The following is a 27,617-nucleotide window of genomic DNA, read 5'->3' as shown; positions in this document are numbered from 1 at the left end:
CTTTACTAATTTGAATGTCCCGGAGCACAATGGTTAAGCACTAGGAGACTCGTTTATATCTTTGTATAAGCTCAGCCTTTTTCAGTGCTTTTAGAAAACGGTGTGCAGGGTGTGCTATGACTAGTCAGTCTCTAAAAGAATGCTGGAAATGAATGAGACTCCAGATTATCCACCTGAAATATTGGATCTTTGTAGAGCCCTGGAATCTGAAAGCCTAAACATAGTATCTTCATGCATCTCTGTGATGCATAACACAGAGTGTCACCATCAGCACAGCAGCAAACAAATGATTTAGGTTTAACTTTTGGATTAAAATACATCTTAAATGAAGTTGCAGAAACAAATAAAACCCATTTTATATATATGCAAACAGAGTCACTGCAAGTATGTGAAACAGGAAACCACACTTTACAGGATTTGGGAATTTTGAGAAAAATCCTTAAAATAACACAATAAAAAAACCAAAACCAGTCCTTTTAGGGGGAAAAAATTGGTCCCACATAGGTAGTTGGAATTTGCTATTAAATTCAGTCAGTACCAAGAGTATTAGCCTCATTCCAGTAATGTCTAGGAATAATTTCTGAGAACAGACAAGGTTTCAGCTTAAGTCAATATGAAATTGTTGTGCAGCTTTTGTCTGTAGAACAACTTTCCTTAAATTGTATAGCCAGTCTTAATCCCTTCAGAAAAAACAAAATCTCAAAAAATGTTTATTTCTTACCTGTGCAAATCCATTAAATGCTGTGCTGGTTGCCTAAGCAGAAATGAAGATCAGAACAAATTATCATTTGTTTACTAAATCAGAACATGAGTCAAAATATTTTTATTTGCAAATTAAAAATATAGGCCATACATTAAATAAAAAAAATAAAAAAATAAAATGAAGGGTAAGGCAGCAAGAAATTTGACAACAGTGCTATTTGATAACAGGTGTCACAGGCTTAAAGAAAACAACAAAAACAAAAAGCAGAGTTACTTAAGTATTTTTATAAAATAAATAATACTAAAAAAAGCAAGGTGCATTTAAAGTTACAGAAATAAACAACAAATCTGTGAGACACAATGTGCCTTCACAGTTCAAAGTTTCATTCACTGTTTTGAAATGCATCTTTGTCAGCCTGCTTCATTACATGGCTGAAGGGCACCACACTATGAACAATTGCATGGCAGTTTTTCAAAGAAAGAATAGCACGGGCTTAGGAGGGGCAGTGGGAAACACACAAATGGATTGTTTTTAAACAACAAGGTTATGCATGACCTAAGGAACTCTTTGTCTAGACTAGGCTACACACTGGGGTAGGTACCTCTTCTTTATCAGCCTCAATTTCCTGGTACAACAATCCATATCTCCGGTTAGCAATTTCATCTTCAGATAAATCTGAGTTGTTGGTCTCATTGTCTTTAGGACTAGTTGAACTTTCGGTGCTAGCATTTCTGGAATTTCCCATTTGAAACAGAGTCAAGGGTCTAGCTATCTCCTTGCTTGGTCCAGGATTGCTAATGCCTGCCTGGTCCTCAGGCAACCCTTGTTTTACTGGTGCCTCCTGACTTTTATTGCTTGTGCTCTCACCTACTTCTCCCCAGCTGTTATCAGTCCCTCCTAGGTCTTGTGTAGACCATTTGTCACTAATGCCTAACCAAACATTTTCCATGTTACCTTCCTCTGTGTCTTGCTGCTTGGGGAAAAAGGGCCAATTATCCAGTCCATTGGCTTGGACATCTGACAGATTAGAAAAACCCCAGGAATCGCTAGTAACTGTTGGATCCCAGTTTGCCAGCCAGGGGTCTGATTCCAAGGCTTCAGGAACATCACTGCTACTAGGATGCTCTTCAGTGACTGCTGCTGCCATCCTACCTGTCACTTGGTCTTCTGCATTATCTACGCAAGGATTACCACAGCTTGTGCTAGCAGCATCAGCTGTCTCAGGCAGCAATGCCCACTCTTTTTCAACAGTAGCTTGACCTTCAGCAACAGCACTACCATTTGGGAGAAGGCTGATGCTATTGTCTTCGGTTCCTTTACCAGACTCTTCTGCACTGAATAACTCGGCATCACACAGAACATTTCCAGTATTTGTAAGGTCCTTTTCTGTGTGGTCAGTTCCCTCTAGGTTAACATGTGCCATCTTGTTTATACACTCCATGGATGTACTCTCACCAGTGCCACTGTCAGTTTGATCTAAGTCATCCTCAATTGTCCTTTCATGGTCCTGATCCCAGATACCAAAGGCTGTCTCAGATTCAGTGCCAGTGTTTTCTACAGTTTTACAGTTGTCCACTTCTAATTTGTCCCCACCTTCCAGCCCTGTGCTCAACAATGGTATTTCTCTATCTGCCTCCTCAATGATATTGACCCCTTTGAATTCTTCTTCCCTAGGATTTTCTAGGTTAGCAACACTAGCTCTCCTAGCATTCCCATCATTATCCTCTAACTCATATAATTTTTCTGCCTCTGTGTTGACTAGAATTTCAAGATCTGATTTTGCTAAACCCTCGTGCAGTTCTGCCTCACTGTTTTCTTGGGGTTTGCAACCTTGGTCTTCCAGTTCCTCTGTACCTTCTACCTCCTTGTAGTTAGCAGCTCTGGTCTCTACCTTTTCACTTGGTTTGACACCTGTCCACTCTTCTTCCTCCCGCTGTTCCTCTGCCTTTTGCACATCACATGGAATGGGCTCATCCAACAAGCTATTGGTTCCCAGGAAGGGTGCCTCAAAAGTGGTTATGTTTTCTAAAGGCTGATCAGTCACCACATCTTCCCATGGGACATTTCTGGCATCCAACTGGTCTTCTAGTGAAGTCTTCTGGTTCTTGCTTAGAGAAGTTGACTCTGGTGCAGTATCCTCCTGCACACCTACAGCAGGCCAGACACTAGCAGGCAGAGTATCCGCCGGTTTGCTTGAGGTTTGCTCTGCCTCAGGGAAAAGCAAAGAACCTCCTGCAGTAATTTCCTGGCTGACACTGGGTGTGCTAACATCTAGGCCCCAGTTGAGTGAACCTAGATTAGTTTGATATCTGTTAATATCTTCAGATGACCCACTGTTTGGGGTTTCCTCCATGACCAGGTTACACAGGGAAAGACTTTTTGAAGAATCAGGCTTTAAGCAGACAGAAAAGCAAAGAAAAAACACAAGATGAAAAAGATAAAGGCGGACTTGATGAGAAAACACAAAATTTATATTTTACTAGATCAATTTTAATTTAAAGAACGAAAGCAACTAAATTAAGCGATTTAAGGAAAAGTTATGTGGTCTGCTACATTTGGAGGCAGTAGATCGCAATGTTAAAGAGCAGCACTGATAGACAAAACCAGAAAACTATATATTGCACCACACTGATTAAAGCATGTCTCTAGAGTGGTTGCGATTTTATGGGGAGGTTTGCTTACCGGCTGCACCAATTCGTTGCTTGTCTGTATAGGAGAAAATCATACATATAAAACACAGAAAATAAGAATATGATGTGCTTTGCTACAACAGCAGTTGTTCATTTAGAAGTTGTCTAACCAGCAGCAGTTACCAAATTGGCATGGGGAAGAAGTAGCTGGTCCTCTCCTGCCACTCCACTGAAGACAAATCACAGGCCCCTGAATTTAAGTCACAGTTCCAGCCTCTGGATTACATTATAAGAGAAGTTCTACATATACATTGAATATTCACCACATTTTGCTTTCCTCTGTGAGCCACTGAAATTTTTATTGCATGTACCCTATTACAGAATCAAAGAATCGGAGAACCATTTATTTTGGAAAAGACCATCACTGCCAAGTCTACTACTAAACCATATCCCTAAGCACCACGTCTACATGTCAAAGAGGGGCCGTTCTGCAAGACCTTAACAAGGAAGGAAGCAACCCAAGTGGCAGTGGGGCTGACTTGTATTTACTCTATGGGGTTTATTGTTTTTACACTATGCATCACTGCATCACTCCGGCAGTGCAGAGGGCCCTGAACGTGCAGCTCCGATTCTCCATCACCCTGTGCTATGCAGAGGCTTTTACAGCCACACAGAGTAAAGCATCGTCACAAAGACTGCTGTCTACAGCACCACTTTGAACAGATGCAAATGCTGCAAGGAAGATCAACTACTCTGTGTGCAGCTTACTAAGAGAAATTCAGTAAACAGTCGAGTATGCCCAATTTCAAACATTTAGTTGTGAAGCTCACTACATAGCCTTTTTTTTTTTTATCTAGAACAAAGAGGAAAATATATATTACAGAATACATACAGAATATTAAAAATCTATCAATAAAACTTTGTGAAAGGAAGACATTGATAATGCTATCTAAAATAAGTTTTGAGCTATAAATTCGAAAACTTCTGAGTTTTCTAGCTGGTCTAGATATTGGCAGCCGTGAAGTTTTGGCTAGCTTACATATTTTTTTCAAGCCTTTCCCAACAGAAAGAGATGAGCATTTAATAGACAACACATGCGCTATGTATTCACAAAATGGTACTACAAATTTGTATGCACAAGAAGCATCCACAGATTTCTGTGCTGGCTGAAGCTGCAAAAGGTCAAAAATGAGCATACGAGGCTCCACATCAAGACAGCCCAGCTATCTCCATGACAAAGTCAAAAGAAAGCTCACATAAATGAGTTGTTTTCTTCCTGCAGATCATTGTATCTGATTTGGCAGCAGGAGGAATAAGGGAGAATTAATGCAGTTCCCTAAAGTAGCAGCTTCTTTTGTGAACAACTCCCATTCACTGTGTACCCACAAAGACAAGTTAAATTCTCTCTTCACTCTTGAATTTTGAGAAAATGGTTGTACAGTGGGTTAAAGTCCTGAGGAATTACACTTTTGGATAATTAAACATGTGACCGGCATCCATTCCTAGCCTCTAATAGCTACAAATCAGGCATATGAATAAAAGCAACACACAGAGAGTTATAATGATTGTGAACCTTATTAGCCTAGATTTCTGACACCATTGTGGTTTTGTAGGCCAAGCTACAGAGATCATATTTTGTTATTGTGATTGCTAAAAGATCTACATTGGCTTCATATTCTTCAAAGTGTTTGTGATGGTCTGTTAGTTCTTTAACTTGACTTTTGGTAAAAAACTTTATAAATCTCAGTTTAGGATGTAACGAAATCAAAGGCACTGAAATATCTCAGTTTGCAGTGATAAATGTCAGGCTTACCGTCCATAGATCCCATGGCAATGTCTGAAAAAAAGGAGAGGAAAAAAAGAGGCTTTAGAAAAATACTGTTAATACACCACATATTCAACGTGCTGCATAACTGCGCTCGCTGTCTTAAAAGAGATAAATTATATTTATAATAAATACATATTTTCTATATTAGCATATGTGTGTGTGTTCATGCCTGCGTGTGGGTACTTATCTGCTTAATACACTTTTTGGTCAAATAGGATGGGCAGTACATGATAGGCTGTGGTACTTCCCACTTCATAGCAGTTATTGCTTTGCAGCAAACTCACACCACTGCATGCTTCAGTAACAGCTGGATTCTGAGCTGGTGACTGAATGATTTTTAATAGTTACAGGAGCCCCTACAAGGTGGAAGCTTTAAAGGGCTTACATAACTCAGGTTTTTAGCCAGATAAAAAATGGTCCAGATATCCACTGAGAACAAGTGGCTTTTCTCATAACTGACACCAGGAAGGAAAATGGCATGCTTTTTGGGAAACACAAGAAAGCCAACGAATGGTTTATTTTTCTTGTTCACTCCATTAAGTAATAAATGTTAGTGACCTCTCAGCAGAAAAGCTGAATTGACAGATGAAAAAAAGCAGCAGACTTCATGCCAAATATTAACAGTCCCTCCCCACATAAGAATGAATTTTGCTGATTGGTCTCAAAAGCTACGATGCTTTCAAAATATATCTAATATATTCACACCTAGGTTAAAGTCCACCTTGCTTCCCCCCCCTCTTTCCCCTCCCCCCTCCAGACATTCATAAAGTAAAATGCAGAACTTCTCCTGAAATATTTGCAAAGGTTAAACATGACATCTAACATTTGCTAAAGAGAAAAGATTGCTGCATTTAGCTTCTTGCCTGCTTATTTTATATGGACACAATGGGTCTTGGAATAAATTCTTTAACAAACAAAAGACACAGTAATAACTCACTACTACACTTGAGCAAATTAACATCAACAGCTATTTCTCAATCAGTTTAATTTTGTTTAAGTCCCTGTATGTGTTTCTTCAGTGGATGTAATTCACAAGTGTTTGTGCTTACTCTGCTGTAACATCGTTAGCTGAACATTCAATCTTTAAGGAAAAATGATTGATCTCTTATAGTGCTAACTGGTGCAGACCCTACATGTCCTACAAACTTCCATGGAAGAAGAGATTGCTCATCCTTCATTTTCTCATTTTGCTTTTACTGCTGATGGGGCTTTGAGCATGAAGGGGAAGGTGTATACTGAGGGAAACGCAAGACAAACCCCAGCTAGCAAACAGAGGTGAGGGCCAGGCATATTTAGAAAGGCCACTTCTGACACAGAAACAGAAAAGCAAGCTGGGAAGGGCAGACTGGGGCTCATTTACTGTGATCTGATCACCCTGGCAAAGCAGTGGAGGGAGGTGATTAACTAAATGGTAAATAGGGAAGTCATGCTAGGTGTCCCGAGGCATCATGGCATAGATGACTACTCCTGTCTTCATGTTACTACTTCAGCACAACTTGCTGAAGGGCAAATATCCGTGACTGAAGCAAAAAACTATACACATATAGAAAGACCACTTAAGCCTCTCTTAATCTCCCTGCAAAGCAGCACAGGGCTCTCCAAAGACTGCAGCCAGTGATTTCATTCTGTCGGTGCTGCCATAGCAATGACCCTGCCACATCCAGTGAGACCAAGACCCAGACTTCAGGGCTATCTTTCCTTCTCCTAAAAACACAGTGCTCTGACAAATTCACACACTCTTCTGGATGTGGACCATCCTTTCTCATATATATATATATATATGTTGTGAGGAAAAGTGAACAGAGAAGGGAAACTGAAGGGTTTTCAGTCGATGCTTCATATGCATCTAGATGAAAAAATGCAATGTACTTTTCTGAATTTTACTGTGTATTTCACAGTACAGCTGAATCTAAACCAACTCTTTTCTATTAAAGTAGTAAAATCTTCTACAATCTCTACAATACGACGTCAGGACAAATGTGCTCTGTCACAGAAGTTAAATGTCTTTGGTTTAATGATTCCATTGATCTAATCAGTGTTACTACAAGACAAGCTGAAAGCTCAGAGTTAGTAAAGCCACAACTAGAGTCTGTCTGTTCTGTCACACTGAATGTCAAGGAATGTCTTTCTCCTTCCTTGTTTAGAGCAAGAAAAATAACACGTAAGATGCACAAAGCCTTTGCTATAATTAAACACTCCTCTTAGCAAAACATGATGAGAAATTTCAGCTCACGTTTAGAATGCTGACAATACACTTTTTCTGATACTGCTTAACCCATCAGAGATCGCTACAGACCCCATTACACAACCAAGACTGCACACGGAGTAAGGAACTAATTAACCGAAGAAAACAGCAGAGAACTATCTGAGCCTTAAAGTTTCTTGTATTGTCAGTCATTTCCACTGCTGCCTTCCTGAACAGTCGACTAGGACTGTCATGTATCACAGTACAAGCCAGGTTAATGATAACGACAGGGGTAAAAGATTTTGCTAACAGTCTGTTAGTAGTGTTTCCTTCTGGGTGTACAACACAGAGTTCCAGCTCTGCTGGCCAGGAGAACTTCCCTACTATACTATTAGCCCTGTGGGTAGTGAGGGTGAGTTCTGGATCTTAAAATAGCAGGTCCCCTACAGCAAGTCAATGAAAAACAGAAGCTTGATATATTAGTCCTTTTTCTTTTCTTCTTTTTCTTTTGTTGCTGCAAGAAACTACTGTAGCAAATATTACCATAGAATGCAGAATTTCTTTAATACAACATTGTGCAAGGAAACATCCTGCTCAAGCCTTTCATTTTCCTTGAAGTAGGTATAAAATGGATTTTAAAAGCAAAACAACTCAAGATCATATTCCCTGCTTGGTATGGAAGCTCCATCACAAGAAAGCAATTGCATGCTGACTCCACAGGACCTAGGTCCCCTGAGGCATCTTTCCAAGCATGAAGAATCAAAGCCAGGTCAGAAAAATCATCAGAAGAACAGGCACTGGAGAATTATAATGTTGGCACTAAGAGTTATTTTAAAGATAGAAAACAACAGCATGCTGAAGTCAAGGCCAAAACAAACCATTGCAATTGGTGGACATCTCATTTTACCACTTGACAATTTCCTGTCTTTCCAATACATCATCAACTACAGGGTTACTGCAGGGGAAATATAGATGGCTGACAAGAGCTTCTCAGGAAGATCAAGTTTTTCAGACTCTGCAGATACAATGCTTATTAGTACATGAGGCAAATCATTGCTAGCAAAGAGCATGTTGCATTTATATGCTTTGCCTACCTCAAGGCAAAGAGATACCTGAGACATGGGTGAATGAGTAACTCCTGTTGATGCAACTTCTGGCTTGAAAGGGTCGAAGTCCAGATCTAGCAAAGATTCCTCTTTCTTAGCTTCAGGAACTTCATTCTGTTAGAAGAGAAACATAACCTTGGAAAAGCTCATCTTTCAAAACTTGCCCTGGGCAGCAAAGTAGTAAAAGGCTCAAAAAAATTAAAATTACATCACAGACTTCCTAGTGAAAGTGCAAGCCAGGAGGATCCAGATCATCGCTGAAGATATTAAACAGAGCTGGCCACAACACTGAGCCCTAGGGAACACGACTTGTGATCGCCAGCTGGATTTAACTCCATTCACTACAACACTTTCAGCCTGGCCATCCAGCCAGTTTCATACCCAGTGAAGAGTATGCCTATCTAAGCCATGAGCAGCCAATTTCTCCAGAGAATGCTGTGGGAAAAGGCTTTACTAAAGTCCAGATAAACAACACCCACAGCCTTTTCATCATCCACTAAGCAAGTCACTTTTCATAGAAGGAGATCCGGTTAGTCAAGAGGAACTTGCCTTTCATGCTGACTGGGCCTGATCCCCTGGGTGCCCTGTACATGCTGCGTGACAGCATTCGAGATGATCTGCTCCATAGCCCTCTCTGGCACCAAGGTCACACTGACAGGCTTGTAGTTCCCTGGAAGGCCCTTCCGACCCTTCTTTCAGACAGCCATCACATTTGCCAACCTTCAGTCAGTCAACTTGGACCTCCCCAGTTAGATACGACTGCTGGTTGATGATTGAAAGTGGTTTGGTGAGCACTTCCACCAGCTCCCTCAGTACCCCCGGGGTGGATTCCATCTGACTTATACACTTCTAAGTGGTGTAGCAGGTTGCTAACCATTTCCCCTTGGATTATGGGGCCTCAGTTCTGTGAAGGAGGGATGGACATAATTCACTTGCTGAAGGAAGGTCAATTTTTCCTTGACAGACAAAGGAAAGATTTCAGTTCTCAGGAGCATGCTCCACCTTTATTAAGTTATTCCATTTTTATACCAATCTCTTGTAGTCAGTAAAGATCTGGAAATGTGACTTACACTCATTCAAAGCTTTGTTCCGGTGACAGCTCTTAACTGAAAAACAGATCAGTTCCATTTCTGTTTCCATAGCTGGCCTGACAGGTTAAGGTTAGGTGGATACAACACAAGGTAGGGGGCCACATCTAGGACAGGTTACACCAACTCTTACCACTGATGTCAAGGCTCACACTGCCAGAGTGAGAACACCCATCAAGTCAGGGTACAATGATGCAATAGAACTGTAACCTCCCTTCAGCAGGAGGGCCCAGCAGTGGCTGCATACTGTGATCTGCAATTAATTCTTTAATTGCATGGACTTAACTATAAATAACTCTTTCCTTTTCCAAACAGATCTCTATGGACAGCAATGCCTTTTTTCTTCCTTCCACAACACAACAAAACACAACAAAACAAAACATCACATGTTCAAATTATCTAAAATTTGTTTTTCGTTGTTGTTCCTACATTCTGCTGTGTTGTCAAATGATTTAGTACAAAACCAATAATTCATGTGAAAACAAAAATTGATAAAAATTCTACATATACTGCAGATCTGTGTATTTCTCCACAGTCTAACAGACACAGGCTCACATTTCAGACTTGTAATTACCATAAGAGTCCATTATTGAACAACCAGTAGTTACCATAACTGCATAAAAGATGAATACAAATTATGCCAGCCTATTTTACACAACTCTGACTTTTCTGTTTGTTATATGCAATTAAAAAAAATCTTAATTTCATAATAATGAGATACATGATTTTGATCACTTATCTGCTATGTAATTAATGTTTCTGCGAGTCAAAATCAAGTGAAAGATTAATCTAGCCGGAGCAGATTTTTATGCCTGCAAAGAGTTGATTAACACAGTCAGATTAAAATCCCTTAAGTGAAAAGGAATACTTCCTATGATTTTAATGGAAGAAACAGAAATAATGAAGGATCACGGCAAACTGCCGTTTGAGATTCTTAGGATTAGGGAAAAGAGCATCCTGGATGAATTCTTGGTTTGTAATGAAACCTGGACTCAGTTAAACCTCCAACATGGCTGTGTTTCACAGTATCTTTAAGACAGGCCTTTCAGGAAATCTTACATTTTTTTCAATATGTTAGTAATGCCAGCCCTTTTGAGTGCTTACACATGACTGATTCAAAAATAAAATATCATGTATGTGACCTTTTCAGGATAATATAAAATCGTAATTGTGCCTCTGCTTTCTACCTGCACCCTTTTCCCTCCCCACTGAGATCAGCCCTAAGGCCAAAACCTACACACCATCCTCCAAAGCTCACCTGTGATGGGGTTGTCACATTGATTTCTGGGACAAAGTTGTCATCGAAGAAGTTAATGATGTTCTCCTGTTGCAATTCCTTCGTGGGTGTGAGCTTAGGCAGAGGTGGGACTGGTGGACCTTTCCTCAGCTAGGCAGACAGAAAAAATGTCACAGACTAGTTCAGAGGTAAAAGATAAAAGCTTTAAGCTAAGCCTAAACAATCTGTATTAGGATTTTATCTCTGCTGTTTCACCTTATATGTGGGAATGAGCTATAGGTTGAAAGGTACTATTTGGTTGTTCACCACTAAATCCCTTGAAATAAACATTGTAGGAAAAGCAAAACAACTCAATGTTCCAACCACATTCCAACTCAAAGTCTAAGATTTATACAAAAGCATTTCTTGGCTGATTCCTTTCAACTGTAACGGGCCCACAGCACAAAACACTTCCACTCCTATGCAGCCCATAGTTGGAAGGGCGATGCTGCACAGAACCAAGCCTCTGCAGCTTTTTGGCTTCTTGAGTTCATTCCTCTTTAACTTTGGGATTTTGTCTCTGCCCACCTGTTGCTACCTTTAAAGCCTACTTAACGCTAAGACCATCTCATGTCTGGGAACCACACTATGTCAGAGATGCTTAGGTTACTAATTCCCCCTCCTTTCCAGAGATTCACGTAACTATGAAAAACTAATAGCTTGGAATAATACTCAATAGTATTAGATAATCTTAAAATCTGTCAAAATAGCAAGGAAAAAAAGAAATCCACCAAAAAATCCTCAGGCGGTCCAGTGACATAGCACTGTTGGCATCAGTAAGACTAAACTGAGTCCTACCAGATAGACATTCAGGCAGGGAGGTGTCACATTTTGGGAGAGCAGAGAAGACAACTGTGCTCACATGTAACTAAACACAAAATTAAATTTCTTCTGATGTGCTTCCACCATAGAAACAGCAATCAGCACAGAAGTCATCCTGACTCTGAAAACATCAGTAACATCAACACAAGTCTTTGGTATGTTCACTCATCACATGCAACTCTTGTGCTACAGATGAAACTGATGCATGAAACTGATTTTTATTCCATCAGTACTGGTGAGAACAGAAATTACTCCAGTGACTCCAATATTGTCAAACACCTCAATCCAGTGTTAATATCAACAAATAAGCCTTTAATTATCAGTAATAATCACAGCAGTATTTAAGCTAGCTGTATTATTTAATGTTTTAGAGGTTGGCCAGACCACTGATATGCACTGGCTATTTTTTCCCCAGGGTAAACATAAATTTGAAGATGATTGAAGACTATATATAATGTGCATTCAGCACATTTATATTCAATAAAATCGATAATGTACTGAAATACATGAGGATGTTTTAGAAACAGGTTTTTCAAACTATAACTGTTGGGCTATGGGTCATTAGAGACTATGCACCTTTTTAAGAAGTGTTTTGCTTTGTCACCACAAGTTCCTCCAGTTCAGTGGGCACCTTAAATTTTCTTCATTGCTCCTTATATAAAAACCACTTTCCACCCGTGAGTGATACAGGAATGAAGAACCAATGAACAGAATAGAATGCAAAGGAGCCAGTGGCCTCTGTCATTCCTCAGTCACAGCTTAGATGAAAAGTCCACCATGTAAATCATCTCAGCAATACATTACTGCACAACAGCCCAGTATCTCCTGCTAGGTTTCTGCTTACCTGCGTGGGTGACTTAGGTCGGGCTGGTGCTGGAGACGCTGGTGCCAGCATATGATTGGGACTAGCAGTAGGGCTAGGAAGGGGAGAGACCTCCTCTGGTGGTGATGGTGTTTTTGCAATGCGGAGTGGACCTGAATCACTAGACAGAAGAAAAGCAACTGTGAGGACATACATACCATGCTGAGTGATTATCCTGTCCATGTCACGCAATAGTTGAACTGCATCCCTGATGTAATGCCTGTGACCACAAAAGGCAGTACATACTGGAGAAAAACTGAGTCATTATATAATAACTAAAAGTGTAATTAAATTCAGTTAAAATTCAGGGATCTACAGCGTCAAAGGAAGTTTTAACTTTGAGTGATCTTGGCTTTTGGAACATATGTTTACCTGATCATGTTAACTTGGAGGAAACAGAGTACCTGCATTTTTTTCAGACTGTGTAATCTGAAATAATGTTTCACATATAACTTTGTTACTATCATAAAATGTGAGATGGAATTATTGTCTCTATTTCACACAGTTCTCAGAACAAAAGGCTCTAAAGACAAAAATCCCAGGGGAAGGCATAACAATGAATAATGCAAATACTTTTCAAAGCTCAGCAACTTCAGAAAGGTTTCAGTAAAATAAAACAGAGCCAAGTTTATTATAAAAATATCACTATTTAGAGGGGCAGTTCACCACAACTATAAAAAAGCAGTAGCCAAGTGACTTCAACAGAGCTCTGTTGACACTAAGAAAAGATCTGATGAAGTCCTGAGAGAGGATCTGCCCTTCCCATGGAAGGAACTGGTGCAAACACTGAGACATATTCAGCTACCTAGAAACGCTGAAAGCTTACAACTTGGGGAGGCTATAAACTACAGCACTCAACGACCACAGTACTTGTTAAGAGAAGAGCAACTCCTACACATCTCCAGGGAGAACAGAAGCGCTACCTGATTGAGGAGACCAAACCATACACATTTTTCTAATGCTAACACAAGAAAAAGTTGTTCTTTGGAAAGGACAGACTTAGCTTACACTCACCACCTCTTTCTGTGGAAATATTAAAAAAAGAAAAAAATAAGAAGTTATTAAGAAATTTCTTTCCCAGGTACAATATTTGCCTTCAGGATAGAGTATCCAGAACCATACAAATTTTTAAGATGTTTCTTTTTATACAGCTTTTTAAAGGAAAGTTTAGATACTGTATTTATCTAGTATCTACTTCTCATGCATCTAAAAATGAAAGCTGCTTTACCTCTCAAAGACCCACTCCTGAATTGTCTTTTAGAGTATCATAACTATTAATAGAAGTCAAAATCTATCCAGATTTTCACACAAGGCTCTCTGAACACTACTGCAAAAGACAGTAACATGGTAACTAAAAAAATACTGTCTTTTTAAAAGGCATTTTTTAAAACCAGTTAAGAAGATCACACAGCATTAAACTATGTCTACTCATTCACAGCAATAATTATTACTTTTTTTCTTCAATTGATGGAATGAGTAATGCAGTGGGAGTGAGCATGTGCATAATTGATGTGGTTTCGGAGTCACAGGTGGTCAAAATATTTGTTTATTACAAAAACTGCTTGAAGTTTTCCAACACTAGATTATTTTTAATACTGTAAAAATATTTTATAAGTCCTTTATGGAAACATAGTCCAGCCTGTGAGTCCATTCTAAAGAAGCTGGAAGTGGTGACGCATAAGCTAACAGCTCCGCAGGCAGTGTGTGGTCTACATTAGCGTTTAACACTGAACTAATCCAAACCAAAAGTTTTGGATGCCTTCTTAATAAAGTAGTTTTGAATTTTGCATTAGATCAGAAGGCTCAATATTGCATTCTTTGTTCTTCCAGAGTGAGATCAAAACAAATGCAGAAATGTCAGCCATATGTTTCTGGCAGATGATATGTTGTTTGGTTAATCTAAATTGTTGCTAATCTAAGTCCAGCTTGCGGGCAAACTAGCAGTAACTATAACGTTGTTCTGATTGTTTCTGATGAGCTGGGATTGGCTGGAAATTCAGGATTTATGTTTCATACTAAATATCATTGTGTTTTCATAAGTCTCACTGCTTTATAATTTCAGCCACTTTTACTTATCACTATTACAGTACTGAGAGATCTAATTATGTCAGAAAGGCTATATTTGTTGCAAGCAAAATATCAGAAATTCTGCACTAGCATTCACTGACCTTAAGAAAGCACCATCATTTTGCTTTTGGTTTTATTTTAAGATAAGATTTCTCTTGAATGTCACTAAAAAGATGGTATTTTGTCACATTCTTTTTACTTCAGCTTTTCAGCTTTTATGATGCACTCTCTGATGACATTTCTTGACTTTTCTCCACAAGTAGAAGAGAGAGAAGCTGACTTACAAAGGCTGGGATTCTCACCTAATCATATGCCCTTAGGAGCTAAAAACACATCTAAATAATTAAATGTTTTTTTTAAAAAAAGGGAGTCAGCAACATTGCTGCAAACAAAGCATTTAAGAATAAATAAGATATAAATTGGTTGGTGCATATTGGTGTAACAGTCTACAATGACCTAGGCTAAATTGCAGCAGCCGAGAATCTGGTCTATTCTTTTTTTTAAATAAAAAAATTACTGGGTGATGAAGGAAGTTTTGCACCTTTACTCATGTTGAGAAGAACTTCATCTGAGGTACCTTCATTTACCATTCTGAATGAAGAGACAGAGTGGCCATATTGTACAGCAATCACAACACGTGGTGTAGGTGATTGCTACACATGCTGAAACCTACAAAGCCCACTGCAATGCAATTCATTTATAAGGGCAATAAACTTACCTTGGTGCCCCTTGAATGGTGAAGGCCTTGTCTGCATGCTGATCTCCCAGCTTTGTCATCACTTCATATAGTTTGTGACATAGCTGAGAAAAAAACAAAACACTTGCCTGAGTTTATATGAAGCACTATAGTCACGTTTAAAAATACAGGTGATAAATCTGGTCAGATAACTGAAAACTTGATAATAGATAAACCGATAATTTCATAATGGCATAAAGATCCCTCCAAAAATACTCAATGCCATGTATCTCAAAGGTCTAAGTGGAAATCTATGAAAATCCATACTACCAAAGATAACAGCAGTTCTTAAAAAACATAAGCAAGGTTTTAACTGTGACTGACTGCTGCCTAATCTCTGATGAAGGAGGTTGCCTAAAGTTCAAAGTGATGTGGGTAGCCAAGAGGATTCATATTTTCCATCTAAAACCTAATCAAAATTTACATGGGACTTCAGTCAAGAGTATATTCCAAACAATTTTGGTTCCTATTAGTAGGTTACTATAGATAATACACTACCACTTAGCAAGGTACATTCAAAAAATCCTCACTGAAACATCTTGATTTGCCTAGCAGACTCAGATAAAATATTGCATTGCTGACAATTTGACAATTGCAGCAATCTTGAAGGGAGCGGTTGATATGTTTTTCTTGTACTGAATAAAGCAATTTGATGCTTAGCAATCAGATATGTAAAAATACTGAAGGCAATAGGATGCTAAAAAAAAATGGAGAAATTATTAAAATAAAAAGAGAATTTAGTGCTACAATTTATAATGCACTGTAGTCTAAAATTGTATGGGATGCCCTTTCCTTAAGGGAAGTACAAAAATGGCAAGTAGAAATGAATACAAAGGTTATACTGCAAATCTGGATCTGGGCAAATTCTTACGTGTGCCTCTGCTAGATTTTTTACTGCTGCATTACACCACTTTTTTTTTTTTTGCTGTTATGCACATCACGTAATCCATTATACATGAAATAGTAATCTTTACTCACTAAAGCTATTTCCTTGTGAAACTTGGCTTCGAGGCTGGATACATTTTTGAAGGTGTTCACATAGAAGCCAACTCGTCTGTGGAGGAGGGCACGAAGAAAGGAAAAAGAGAATAAAAGATTGGGGTTGGTGGGACAGAAAGGCAAATTATTTAAGTTTTTCTATATTACAAGCAACATCATTCTAAGCAAAGCAAATAACTGGATTGAATGTCAAAACGTCAGACAAGTTCGTTCATGATTATTTCTGTGTTAAGAACCATCATATTTTGCACCACAAAAAGCGAACCAAGTTGAGACTACTCCACAGTGAGGAGTTTCAGGTTGTTTTAGAGAAGATTAGAAAAGGATCGGTATGGGTGCAGCACAAGCACACAGAAGGCAAGGTGCTCTGTCTCCCACAGGACAACTGGCAACCACTGACTGAAAGGAGAGAGGTACCACTCCAGCACTGCTAGCATCTGAGTCTTAGATGCTATTGTAGCACCTAGATTATACAGGGGCATTTGGAGACAGCTTTAAGGTATACATCTCTGTATGTCCTGGGGGCGGGTATCCCATGCTCAGCCCTCCTTAGAGAAAACAGCACTGAAATACATGCATATGTATGTAAGAGAAAATAATTTCTAATATAAACTAAATATATTTGCACATGAAGTAAAAAAATCTGCTTTCTTGGGATGAGTGACTGTATAACTCTTGTACACTTCAAAAGTAGAAGGTCTTTTCTAAGGTTTTGAATTTTTGTCCCCTATTTAAAGCTACTGTGTTCTTCTAACTTTTATTAACAAAAAAATTATTAACAAAAATAATCTTCAGCATAAGAAAAAGCCTGCAAAATGTCAACTCAATGGACCATTTTCTTCCTAAAGAATTGTAATACCTAAAAAAAAGTACTCTGATAGCAACTGCTTTCTAAATTATGTCTATTACTCAAATTAAATTTTACCTTTCCCTGAGACTAGTTAGTGGGCAACATACATATTGAAATAAAAGAGCCCTTACTCTAAAGCATTCATATACAGTTTTACTTTTATAAGCCCATAAAATAAATACCTTGAAGCGCTAAGAACCTTTTCAACTTAAATAGGCAGAAACACAGCAGGAAAACCTACTGTTGATTCGAAATTTAACACAAATTAGTTTAGAAAGCAGAGAGGACAAAGGATATTTCAGTGATTCACAACACACTTCTACTCCAGATTGCCATTTGTTGAAGAATATAGCATACTAATGAGATGCTTACTTTTCTACTGTTTTTATTCTCCCGTTCATTTTGTTTGCATTTTCTGTATAAACACTATCTACAATTATACATCCAAGCTGAGTGATCTATGTCATTGAATGTTTTTACATCACAGACACAGTCAGCACAAAACTATGAAATGTGTGTTCTGAAGTAGTTATAAAATTATTTTTCCCTTCTGCTACTGCTTTCATGGTATTTTATAAGAACTTGGAAACAACAACTACCATAAAATCCCTACATATTTGTTAGGTTTTCATTTTGATATCTTTTACAGAAACAATGACCTATAAATAGACCCACTGCAAATCTTCTAGAAAAAACATTTGCCTGTTCTGTACTTTTTATGGTGGAAACATTTGATCCTTTCTATTAATAATTGGCATTTGTTTTTTCCTTGAAAGGATCAGGTATCCAGCCTGAAGGTTTCTGAGAAAGGTGATGGAGGCAGTGGGTCATAGTCACAATCTGCCTTTCTGTGCTCTGCCACAGTTCTTTATCCATAAAATGGAGACCTTTTCGCACCTCAGAATCAAGATGAATATACATTGCAAGAAATAAGCATAAATACACTCATAATAAGTATATCTTTGGATCATTTTCAAGCGTTTTCCCTTTTACTATTTCCAAAAAGATAATAGATAGGATCTTCAAGGAGTCATCAAACCATTTGATGGTTAAAATCCTCTGGTTCCTGTTCCTAAGTCCCCCTTCAGGCTTTCCAGACACTATCTGTCTAGGCTTACCGTGACCACAGAGATGGCAACTCTTCTTGTAAATCAGTATTAAACTCCTCAAACACTTTCTGTGCTTTTTGAAACTCTTCTTCTGCCTAAAATAAAACGAAATAGGGTGACTTCTGCAGTCACTATGGCAAGGCAAAACATAGCAAAATTGGTTTTGTGGGTTTTCTTGTGGTTCTTTTAAAATTTTTGTTAACAAAGGATGTGACTCAGTTCCACATCACACAGGTCAACACAGAACTTGCTGTCCCCCAAGTCTTATCAAGAGAGAAAGTTAGGGCTCCAATGGGACTCACTCCTGGAAAAGGCTAAGTGAGCCCTTCCCACCCACCAAAATACTCAGTATGCATTTATGCTCATACAACTAGCTCCATTTCTGAGAGGAAAAAGAAACTTCGTACTCCGTCTCTGCACAGAAACAAATGCCACCCAAGCTCCTGAAGTGCTCTGCCAGCATTCTTCTAAGTGTGTTACCTTGGAAATTCTGCCTTCATCTTTTCGCTTTGAGCTCTGCAAGGCTTCTAGATGATGCCTTGCACTGTCGTAGTCCACCAGCTTTCTGCTTCTTTTTGCAATGCGAGTCTATACAGAGGTAGAAATGAAAGTCAGTACAAATGATGCTTTTTAAAAGCTATTTTATCTATGCTGATGTTTAAGTTTTTGATATATTTTTATTTTCCCTCATCCACTGCTCATATCTGATTTACTGTAATATCATACAGGAATATGAGTATGGTGAGAAAGATGCACTAATCACTTTATTGTAAATAAGGAATCCATTCACAGATGGTTTAGAAGGTTTTTGGGGTTTTTTTGTGGGTGTAGGGTTCACAGGCTTTAGAAGTGAGATACTGTTGTTATGCAAGACTTGTATCATTCTCCAGAATAAGAGGACCTGTTAAACTCATGGTAACACCATCTTTTCCCCTTATATATAGTTGCAAACTTAATGAATAATTAACTTTTTTTTTTCTAGAGTTCAAAAAATGCTTAAAATATACTTCTCGATTCAGTTTCTCTGACATATAATTAAGATAACTGGAGTTCAACATGCAATAGGAATTGTAAGCTACCTGCTATAATTACTTTGAAACTAAAGAAAAGTCCTTTGAGATATAATGACTTTACAAAACTATACATTATTTGTAAATTCCACATGTTGAGAGGACATAAGCACAGTTTGATTTATAAGCAGGTTTGAGACTGGACATCAGTAATCTTGGGATTTTTAGTTATTTTTCCTGCATGACACCTACTCAATTATAAACCATCACAAAGAATTTCCAGCTATGTCCATAAAGTCACATTCAAATATAAAAGTCTCTGCCTCTCACCTGTAATGACTCTTTATCTCCACACATTTCATTTAGCAAGCATCCCCCTTGCCTATAAGCTAGACAGGCATCAGGGACAGGCTGGAATCTGCATAATGGTCTTTCCTTATGTGTATTACAAAATCTTTTTGTAACTAATTAAAAGACAGGAACCGTGGCTTAGTTGAGAGAAAGATACTTAGGATAACTACAGGTGCATCTAGCCAATAACAACAGTCCTGCTTTTCAGTTTCCTATTTGTCTGGCATTTTAACAGATGAAGAGCTTAATGTGTCCCTATTGATACTGGTGAGAATGATCTCCTGCCACATAAACAGGAGCAGGAAAAAGCATAAACATTTCATCTACAAAGGTTAATTTACTTCTGAGCAGTAGGCATAAAAAAAGTTTCTGTCCACATGGAAAAACAGTGCAGCCTAATGCCAGAGATTTACTTACAGAACATCATCTTTTACACTGCAGAAGAAATGACTTCCACCTCCCCCATTTTTAAATTTTTCTTTACCTCTAATCTCATTTTCTATTTAACTTATGACTTAACAGCAATTTTACAAATTGCCCTTCATAGGAAATCATTACTATACTTTGATATCGGGAAATTGTCCTAAATATGTATCCAAAGTCAACAATGACCCATCCACCAGCTTTTGATGGAAGTCTTCCCAAAGTTCATCGCATTTCTGTAAAGGTAAAAAAAAAAAAAAGTTAAATGTCCAAACCCAAGAGAAATACAAATGTAATTAGTAAAGAGTAATCATTCTGAAGTTTTAAGGGCATACTTAAATGAAAAGGAATACCTTGACTTTGCAAGTTTTAATTCACAACAAAAGAAGACAGCTTAATAACTGATTTGTGTTTTCATCCTTTCAAATAGTAACTGCTATGCAAAAATAAGGATATTGCAGATTCAAGGTCTTCCTCAGGGTTTCGGGTCCCTGAGGGTCAATCAATGCAGAATCTGAAGCTGCCCTAGTTCTTATGCCGAAGTAAGTTCACTGATGATGAATCTTCTTTACAGGGAAAAGAAGCATAACTAAAAATAGAAAATAAAATAAAATACAGGAAAAAAAAATTCCTCATCAATTATAAGGATTTGTAAGCTGAGCTTTGTTTGGTCACTTTTAAAATAAAATCTGTGGAGAACCAACCTAAGAAATGTCTTTCCATCCCATACGTTTTGTTGCATTAAGGTACATTTGATGAAATGACTGATGCACACACAAGAACTCTACCTGACATTGCTAGAGAACTGGGATGCCAGACATGGAACACGTTAACACCGGCAGGCAAAATAAATATCCCTCCCAGAAGCTTGAGTGCTTCTCCCCAGTTCCCCCTGCAGCGCTGGGGTAGTCGCCAAGAGATACTCCTTGTACTTTTCCAGTTTTTAAGAACATGTTAATGCAGCTGATGTGACAAGGACCCCATGGGGAGCAGGGTGAAATTCCTTACCAGAAGCAAATCCTATTACACAGAGACATAGTGCTTGAGGTCTCAGGTCCTCAATGGATCGAGTCATTTGCATTCTTTAAACATTCTGATCCCTCCCATTTCTCTTTGCCCACTTCAAAACTCACCGAAATCCCTCCTTTGATGGAAGGGAGGCTAAAGGGGACGAACAGTGTTCTGCAGGGCTGCTACCCTCACTGGCAAGTCTGAAAAGCTATTCCCTAGTGTTTGTTTTATCATGAGCCACTATAGGGCACATTATAAATGCTGTGTGATGCCAGCATTTAGTTCATTCATTTCCTACCCTAACAGAGCCTCTAATGAATTATTACAATCTATTAATAATGCTTAAAAGAAACACCTCATTTATTAGCACAATATTTATTCACAGTGGTCTACAGAGCAGCATAGCATTAGATCAAGAAACTACTAGGCTTGTGAATATGCCTTTGTACCTTGCTGATACATATTTTGAACACATTAAAATAATGGAGGCTTTCTGAAAGCTAATGGCCTCAAAAATTATTGTTGAAGAGTCCCTTAAGCCATTGACTTTCCTACCACACAGAATAAGATCATTTAGGTGGATCCTTTTTGGAATGATCATTTATATCCTGGACTGCACAAATATATCATTCTTTTTTACTCTAGGTTGAGAGATGCATAAATATACATTTGTGATTATATAGAGAAAAAAATCAGAAGCAGAGATTTTGTAATATTGCCCTCATGAGCCTCTTCTTAAAAAGACATATCTAACATTTATTCCTACATCTAACAGATTAAGAGCCAAATTTGTTCCTTTCACGCACAATTACAAACTTCTGAGTGTAAAGTCTAGTAGTCTACGGAAACAAGATGAAGTGCTACAGGAAAATGCAGCAGAAGATCTTCCAGCTTCTTCACCTAAACCAATATAAATGGTACGGTACCTTAACTCATACAGTTTGGAAGTGGGGTGCATTTAAAATCAAAACCACATCATGCCTCCAAGGAGCAGGGAAGGGTAGAGGAAGGCAGCCAAAGAGAAGGAAAGCAATCATTACTCAGATTTGGGAAGACTGCTCAGTACCCCAATTTCTTTTTAATTATACTATCCAGGAGGCCTTGCAAACTCAATGCTAGGTGGTTAAAAGCTGCAGTGATAACAGTTTGCACTTTCTTGTCACCACCAGCACATTTGCTGACAGACTTCTCCCAGAATTAAGGCTGTTTAAGCAGGCAACTCAGAGCGCCTCAAGTCAAATTTCTGATATACCCTCTAGAAAAATCTATTCTTCTCTAATCACTAGAGGAAGATAAAAAGGCTAAAATGAATATGGCCCTGCAGCCTAATTTGCCCTTAAGTTCCAGATTCTTGTCAGTGTCCCATACAATACCCTGTTTAGTGCCACTGGCTTAACAGTTGTTATATAGGTCATAAAGATAAACAGATTTGATAATTTTTAACATTCAGGTAATTGATAATACCAACTTTAAAACTGCATGTAAGATACCTTGTACAAACTTGTCAATCAGTTGCTATCTGGATCAATTCTGCTGCCACTGGTGTTGACCTCAGTAGGAGCTAGTTCATAAAACAGACATCACAAATGCTGCATCTGGTCAGCAGGAAGTGCATTTCACAAGACCAATAATTTCTATGCTCAGAAAATAGGAATTAACACGCTACAAAAATTAAGGGAAATTTTGGACGTACGCTTCTCAACAGCTCAGATTAATCCATTTGCAGCCATAACGCTTCTTTTCCTCTTTCCACATATCTTACCTCTCCAATCATTTTCACATCTTCTCGCCCGTACCAGTCTGGCTCATATACTTCATGAAGAGACTCTGTAAGCTTCTTTGAGGCATCTTGCATCCCTGTAATTAGACAGAAGGAGGAGCATACAACTGCAAACTACAAGAAACGTCTTGTAAATAAATATCATTATTTTGACCCATATGTACTCACTATGCCATTCCCACTGTCATGTTTAGAATATTGTTTTCAAGACCTGAAACAAAATCTTTATTGCCACCCAATTTCCCCAGGTTAATGAGAAAGATCCCTCATAGAAGGATTAACACATATGTATATGCAAAAAAAGAGTTCCTACCTGAGTTCCATTTTCTACTCAGAACTAAACATATCTGAACACGAGTAACAACTCAGAAGGTAGTCATGCTCATGTAATACCCAATTGAAAGACTGAAAAGAAAATCAAATAGTGGTCTGCCTTTGGTTATCCTCAGCAATTAAACCCTAGAGAAAACTTTCCTACTTTGTTAGTAATCAGTATCATGCCAATGAGAAAGAGAAGGCATGCCCAGAGTGGCATGGTCAAAATGAAAGAGATATATGGGAATTGTTGGCTATAAAAATGGACTTAAAAGAAAAGCTATAAGAGGTCTGTGCTAAACACAACTGCTCTCCAAAACTGGGGAGGTCACACATAGATAGAACATGTCTCATGACATCTCTGTTTCCTTGTATTCAAAGATATTTAAGTCTCAGGATGCTTTCATATGTAATGTAAGAGTAATTGAACCTGTTATTCTTGTGCCCAAAATAATGAGTGTGACCTAAAGGTATGTTCATAATGAAGCAAAGGACTGGCAAGAGCTGAGACAGTGTCTAGGGAAAAGAGATCATACAATCACAGAATCATAGAACCATTAGGTTGGAAAAGACCTTTGAGATCATTAACGCCAACCGTACCTGTCCACTACTAAACCATGTCCCCGAGCACCTCATCTACCTGCCTTTTAAACACCTCCAGGGATGGTGACTCAACCACCTCCCTGGACAGCCTGTTCCAGTGCTTGATAACCCTTTCTGTGAAGAAGTTTTTCCTAATGTCCAATCTAAACCTTTCCTTACATAGCTTGATGCCATTCCCTCTTGTCCTATCACCTGTCACTTCAGAGAAGAGACCAACACCCACCTCTCTGCTGCCTGCTTTTAAGTAGCTTTAAAGAGCAATAAGGTCTCCCTTCCGCCCCCTCTTCTCCAGGATAAACAACCCCAGTTCCCTCAGCCGCTCCTCATAAGACTTGTTCTCCAGCCCCTTCATCAGCTTGGTCACTCTTCTCTGGACACGCTCAAAGACCTCAATGTCTTTCTTATAGTGGGGGGCCGAAAACTGATGCCTGAACATGAGGAGAGTGCTGTAATGGATCTGGTTTTACCAAGAATGATTATCTCATATGCTACCCAGTAGGTTTAGAAGTATGTGGAGCCCAGTACTTATTTTGACTTGCAGCAGGGTGGCATCTGCAGAGAAGTGTGCTAAGCCAAACAGTATCAGTCACCTTTGGAGCTCTTGCTACCACAGCTGAAACAAGAACAGGGACTAATGATAGTATCCCTCTGTAGTAACACAGAGAAACTTGCTTAAATATAAAGTAGTTTCAGTGTTATTATGAGAAAGAGCCTAAATCTGTCATCAGTGAGATCACTTTGACCCCAGTGAATAAATTACCACCTTCAATTGAAAGCATTGGGGTTTACCTTTCCGTTTTGAGGGAGCTTCAATGCATAAGATGCTGAATGCAGTTCTGAATCCAGTGAAACAAACTGATCTCACCTAATATGCTAAGAGTTTGTTCAGAACCAGTAATTCTAAAATGACAACTTTATTTCAAAATCTGAACATTGCTATTGTTTTACCTAGCACCAAGTTTTTTTTTTAAAAAAAAAAGAAAACATTTTTTTCTTCAGCCAAAGTCTTTTTGCTGGAGCGCATCTGAAAATATCTCTAATCTGATCCTCAGATTCAATGGCTCAGAGGCAAAGTTTAGGAATAACATTGATATTTCTGTTTTCTGCACAAAGCAGTGTTCAGGTGTGGAAGAGAAGAATTAATTTGGAAATTGAATATCTAAAAATGTAGACTTGACCTAGTCAGTAGCAATTCTATCATGTGCTCCAAAATAAACTCTGCAAAACACATATCACAGGAAAATAAATGCAATAATGCACATTTCCTAATATAAAAATGGTAATCTATGGAATGGGTAGGATAGAAAAAAAGATACCGAAAAAGCTGAGAGCACATGGCTGTTCTCAGACCTTAGATTCAAGGGAGAGAATGGCATGGGAAAGGGGAAGAACATGTACAAAGGAAACCCTGGTGTCTGGAGGGTACAATCTTTTGCCCTTAAATCAAAAGGTGCTGAGCCAAAACAGAGTATTTGATCTCTTCAGGGATTGTCTTGGAGATGCTTTTTAATGACAGAGCTCAGCTCAGAGAATTGGTATAGCATAAGAACTTAAGACACATTTCCTTCTTTTCTCCTTCACGGTTAATGCTTAGGACGCTGTATCACCAGATAAGTAAGGGTTCCTGAATAAAGGAGCACTTGTTTTTTTTCCTGGAATATGCCAGATTAGAGTAAAATACAGATGATCTTCACATATTTTTCCAGGAAGGACTCTCTAATGCCACTGCAAATTAATCAGCTCTGGAGGTGAGGCAAAACCAGCACAGTATTGCCATGCTTAAGAAGGCTGCTTCTGTCCACTCAGAGTGAGCACAAGAAACAGAAAGGTTTGCACATTTCTGCTCAGGCTTGATCCTTTCTGATACCTGAACTTCTGCCCTTAAACATGCTGTGTGCTAAACCCGCCATGTACGTTCCTACGGCAGGCAGGCTGGCACAGTTGCTTGCTAATCCCTCCTGCAGCTTGTATTCAGCTCAGTCACAGATCAGGCTTGGGTAGAGCACCTTTTCTTATGCAGACATTCTTTTTTAAGTACAGCAGGATTCAGGTATATATCTGCTTAAGAGAATAAGTGAAAGACACTTAATATCCCACACTTGAGTCACATCAAAATTGCACTCATTTTTGGACTTTTTTAAGTTCTGAGAATCTGGTAATCCTCTAGTCTACCACGTTCCTGTAAAAAATATCGACCAAATCCAGCTGCAGCATTAGGCAAGTGGACATTACACTGCTTGGCTTCTTCAGTCAGGGGCTTCAGTCTGAAATTTCTACAGGCAGAGATCATCCATCCTACTGCATCCATTGCCTCCCACTACATTTATACTAGATTTACTGCAACACCCCAGATGAGTGCATAGGTAAATACCAATCCTGTGGCTTCCTATTCTTTTTCATGCCTGCGGACATAAAATTACAACATCCAATGATTTTTTTATTTAGATGTTTTTAACATAAAATTATTTCTTATTCCACTAATGCCTTTTATGCATTATTCAGCACTAAAGTTAAGAGGATTAGTCTCAGCCATAGACTGCAGGCTGTCTCTGCTGTTTTTAACTGCTATCGCTGAGAAAGATAAATTGTTTAAAGTCATTACAGCACTAAGAAAAGTGAAAGAAAATTCCACTGCTGATGAATAGTGAGAAATTTATATTTAATATCGATTGTTTCATTTAGTACCACTTCTTGGTAACTGGGTCACTTATTTAATAACTACAAATGCCAAAATAATTGAACTGCTTAGAAGAATGATGTTGAATAATCTAATTACTGAAATCTGAGGCTCTTCCTATGGGAAAGCGCCCCTGTCCCTGGAACCCCAAAGGACTCTAGGGGCCTCCATGTCGTAAGGATCCTGGGAGGGGTGGTGCAGAGACATTCCCATTAGGCACATTAGAGATCTCAAGGGTAGATGACTCTTTGCCATCACAATTCCAGTGTAGTCAAGCTCTCATGGAGACTGAGACTGGCCTGGGACTCCATGTTGGCCTTAAGACCCATATACCGTGGGGTTTTTTCACTCCTGAGCAGGGCAATCTAGCCTGAATCATGCACAAAATTCCTGACGGAAATTTTCCTGATGGAGTGAGGCTGGCTCATAATATTTAATCATTTGAGTGGGGAAGAGAGTTTCATACGTGGTCCTCCAGGGAAATGACCTCTCTTGCCACAAGGGTTGTACCTGTTACTGCTAGCAACCCATTAGATTTTCCACTGGAACAATTAAATAATTTCATAATCCGTTACTAAATTTTTCAGAAAGATCATGAATAGTTTTATCACTTCTAGGAATTTATACAACTGATTTTAAGATCTGTGTCTGGAAAACATCACGGCCAGGCAGCAAAACTGCTTGCAGAACTCCAAAATCTCCCCTTTCCCATTCCTGTAGACTGGTTATTATTCCTCACTAGATTAAGCCACCTGAAAAGTATTGTGCTTCTTTTTCATGATGCAGGATTCCTTTTTACCTCGGCCACGTTGCTACCTACATGCAGATCCTGGTTTATGTCTCTCCATCTACACTGGTACTTGCAAAGAGCTCAGGGTAGAAAATGGGAGGCTGATTTAGGGTTTCTTTAACAACTGGCCCACAAAACCATTCAAGTCATCAACAGCTCTCAAAAGCTTAAAAAAAAAATAAGTCATGGAATAGAAAACCCAGATACATGTTGCCAAGGAGACTGGAAGAAACAGAAGACTGAGGGATGAGAAGACTATAGCTACAGGAGATAGTACACAGTCTCGTCAGTACAAACACCACTAATACATAGCAGATGTTAAACTGTCATGCAGATGAAATAAAAAAGCTCATACAAGCGATTCATAAGTTCAATAGCTTTATGATGTGGCAATTC

At 38.7% G+C, this 27,617-nt stretch overlaps 1 protein-coding gene across 3 annotated transcripts in view; it reads right to left on the bottom strand.

Moving 5' to 3' along the window:
* AMPH (amphiphysin) overlaps positions 1-27,617 on the bottom strand; it is a 122,042-nt gene that overhangs the window by 19,180 nt on the left and 75,245 nt on the right. For all 3 annotated transcript variants that reach the window (XM_069859790.1, XM_069859791.1, XM_069859792.1), the window contains exons 4-16: positions 22,819-22,913; positions 20,186-20,281; positions 18,742-18,849; positions 18,271-18,356; positions 16,282-16,357; positions 15,286-15,368; positions 12,483-12,621; positions 10,799-10,927; positions 8,459-8,566; positions 5,147-5,170; positions 3,386-3,409; positions 1,305-3,095; positions 722-754 (exon numbers count right to left, since the gene is read on the bottom strand). In XM_069859790.1, the coding sequence (XP_069715891.1) occupies positions 722-754; positions 1,305-3,095; positions 3,386-3,409; positions 5,147-5,170; positions 8,459-8,566; positions 10,799-10,927; positions 12,483-12,621; positions 15,286-15,368; positions 16,282-16,357; positions 18,271-18,356; positions 18,742-18,849; positions 20,186-20,281; positions 22,819-22,913 (2,792 nt within the window). The remainder of the gene's footprint in view (positions 1-721; positions 755-1,304; positions 3,096-3,385; positions 3,410-5,146; positions 5,171-8,458; positions 8,567-10,798; positions 10,928-12,482; positions 12,622-15,285; positions 15,369-16,281; positions 16,358-18,270; positions 18,357-18,741; positions 18,850-20,185; positions 20,282-22,818; positions 22,914-27,617) is intronic.

The sequence above is a fragment of the Phaenicophaeus curvirostris genome, chromosome 6 (genome assembly GCF_032191515.1).
Source record: "Phaenicophaeus curvirostris isolate KB17595 chromosome 6, BPBGC_Pcur_1.0, whole genome shotgun sequence".
Classification (NCBI taxonomy): Eukaryota; Metazoa; Chordata; class Aves; order Cuculiformes; family Cuculidae; genus Phaenicophaeus; species Phaenicophaeus curvirostris.
The sequence above is the reverse complement of the archived record's forward strand: the minus strand, read 5'-3'. Positions and strand labels throughout refer to the sequence as shown.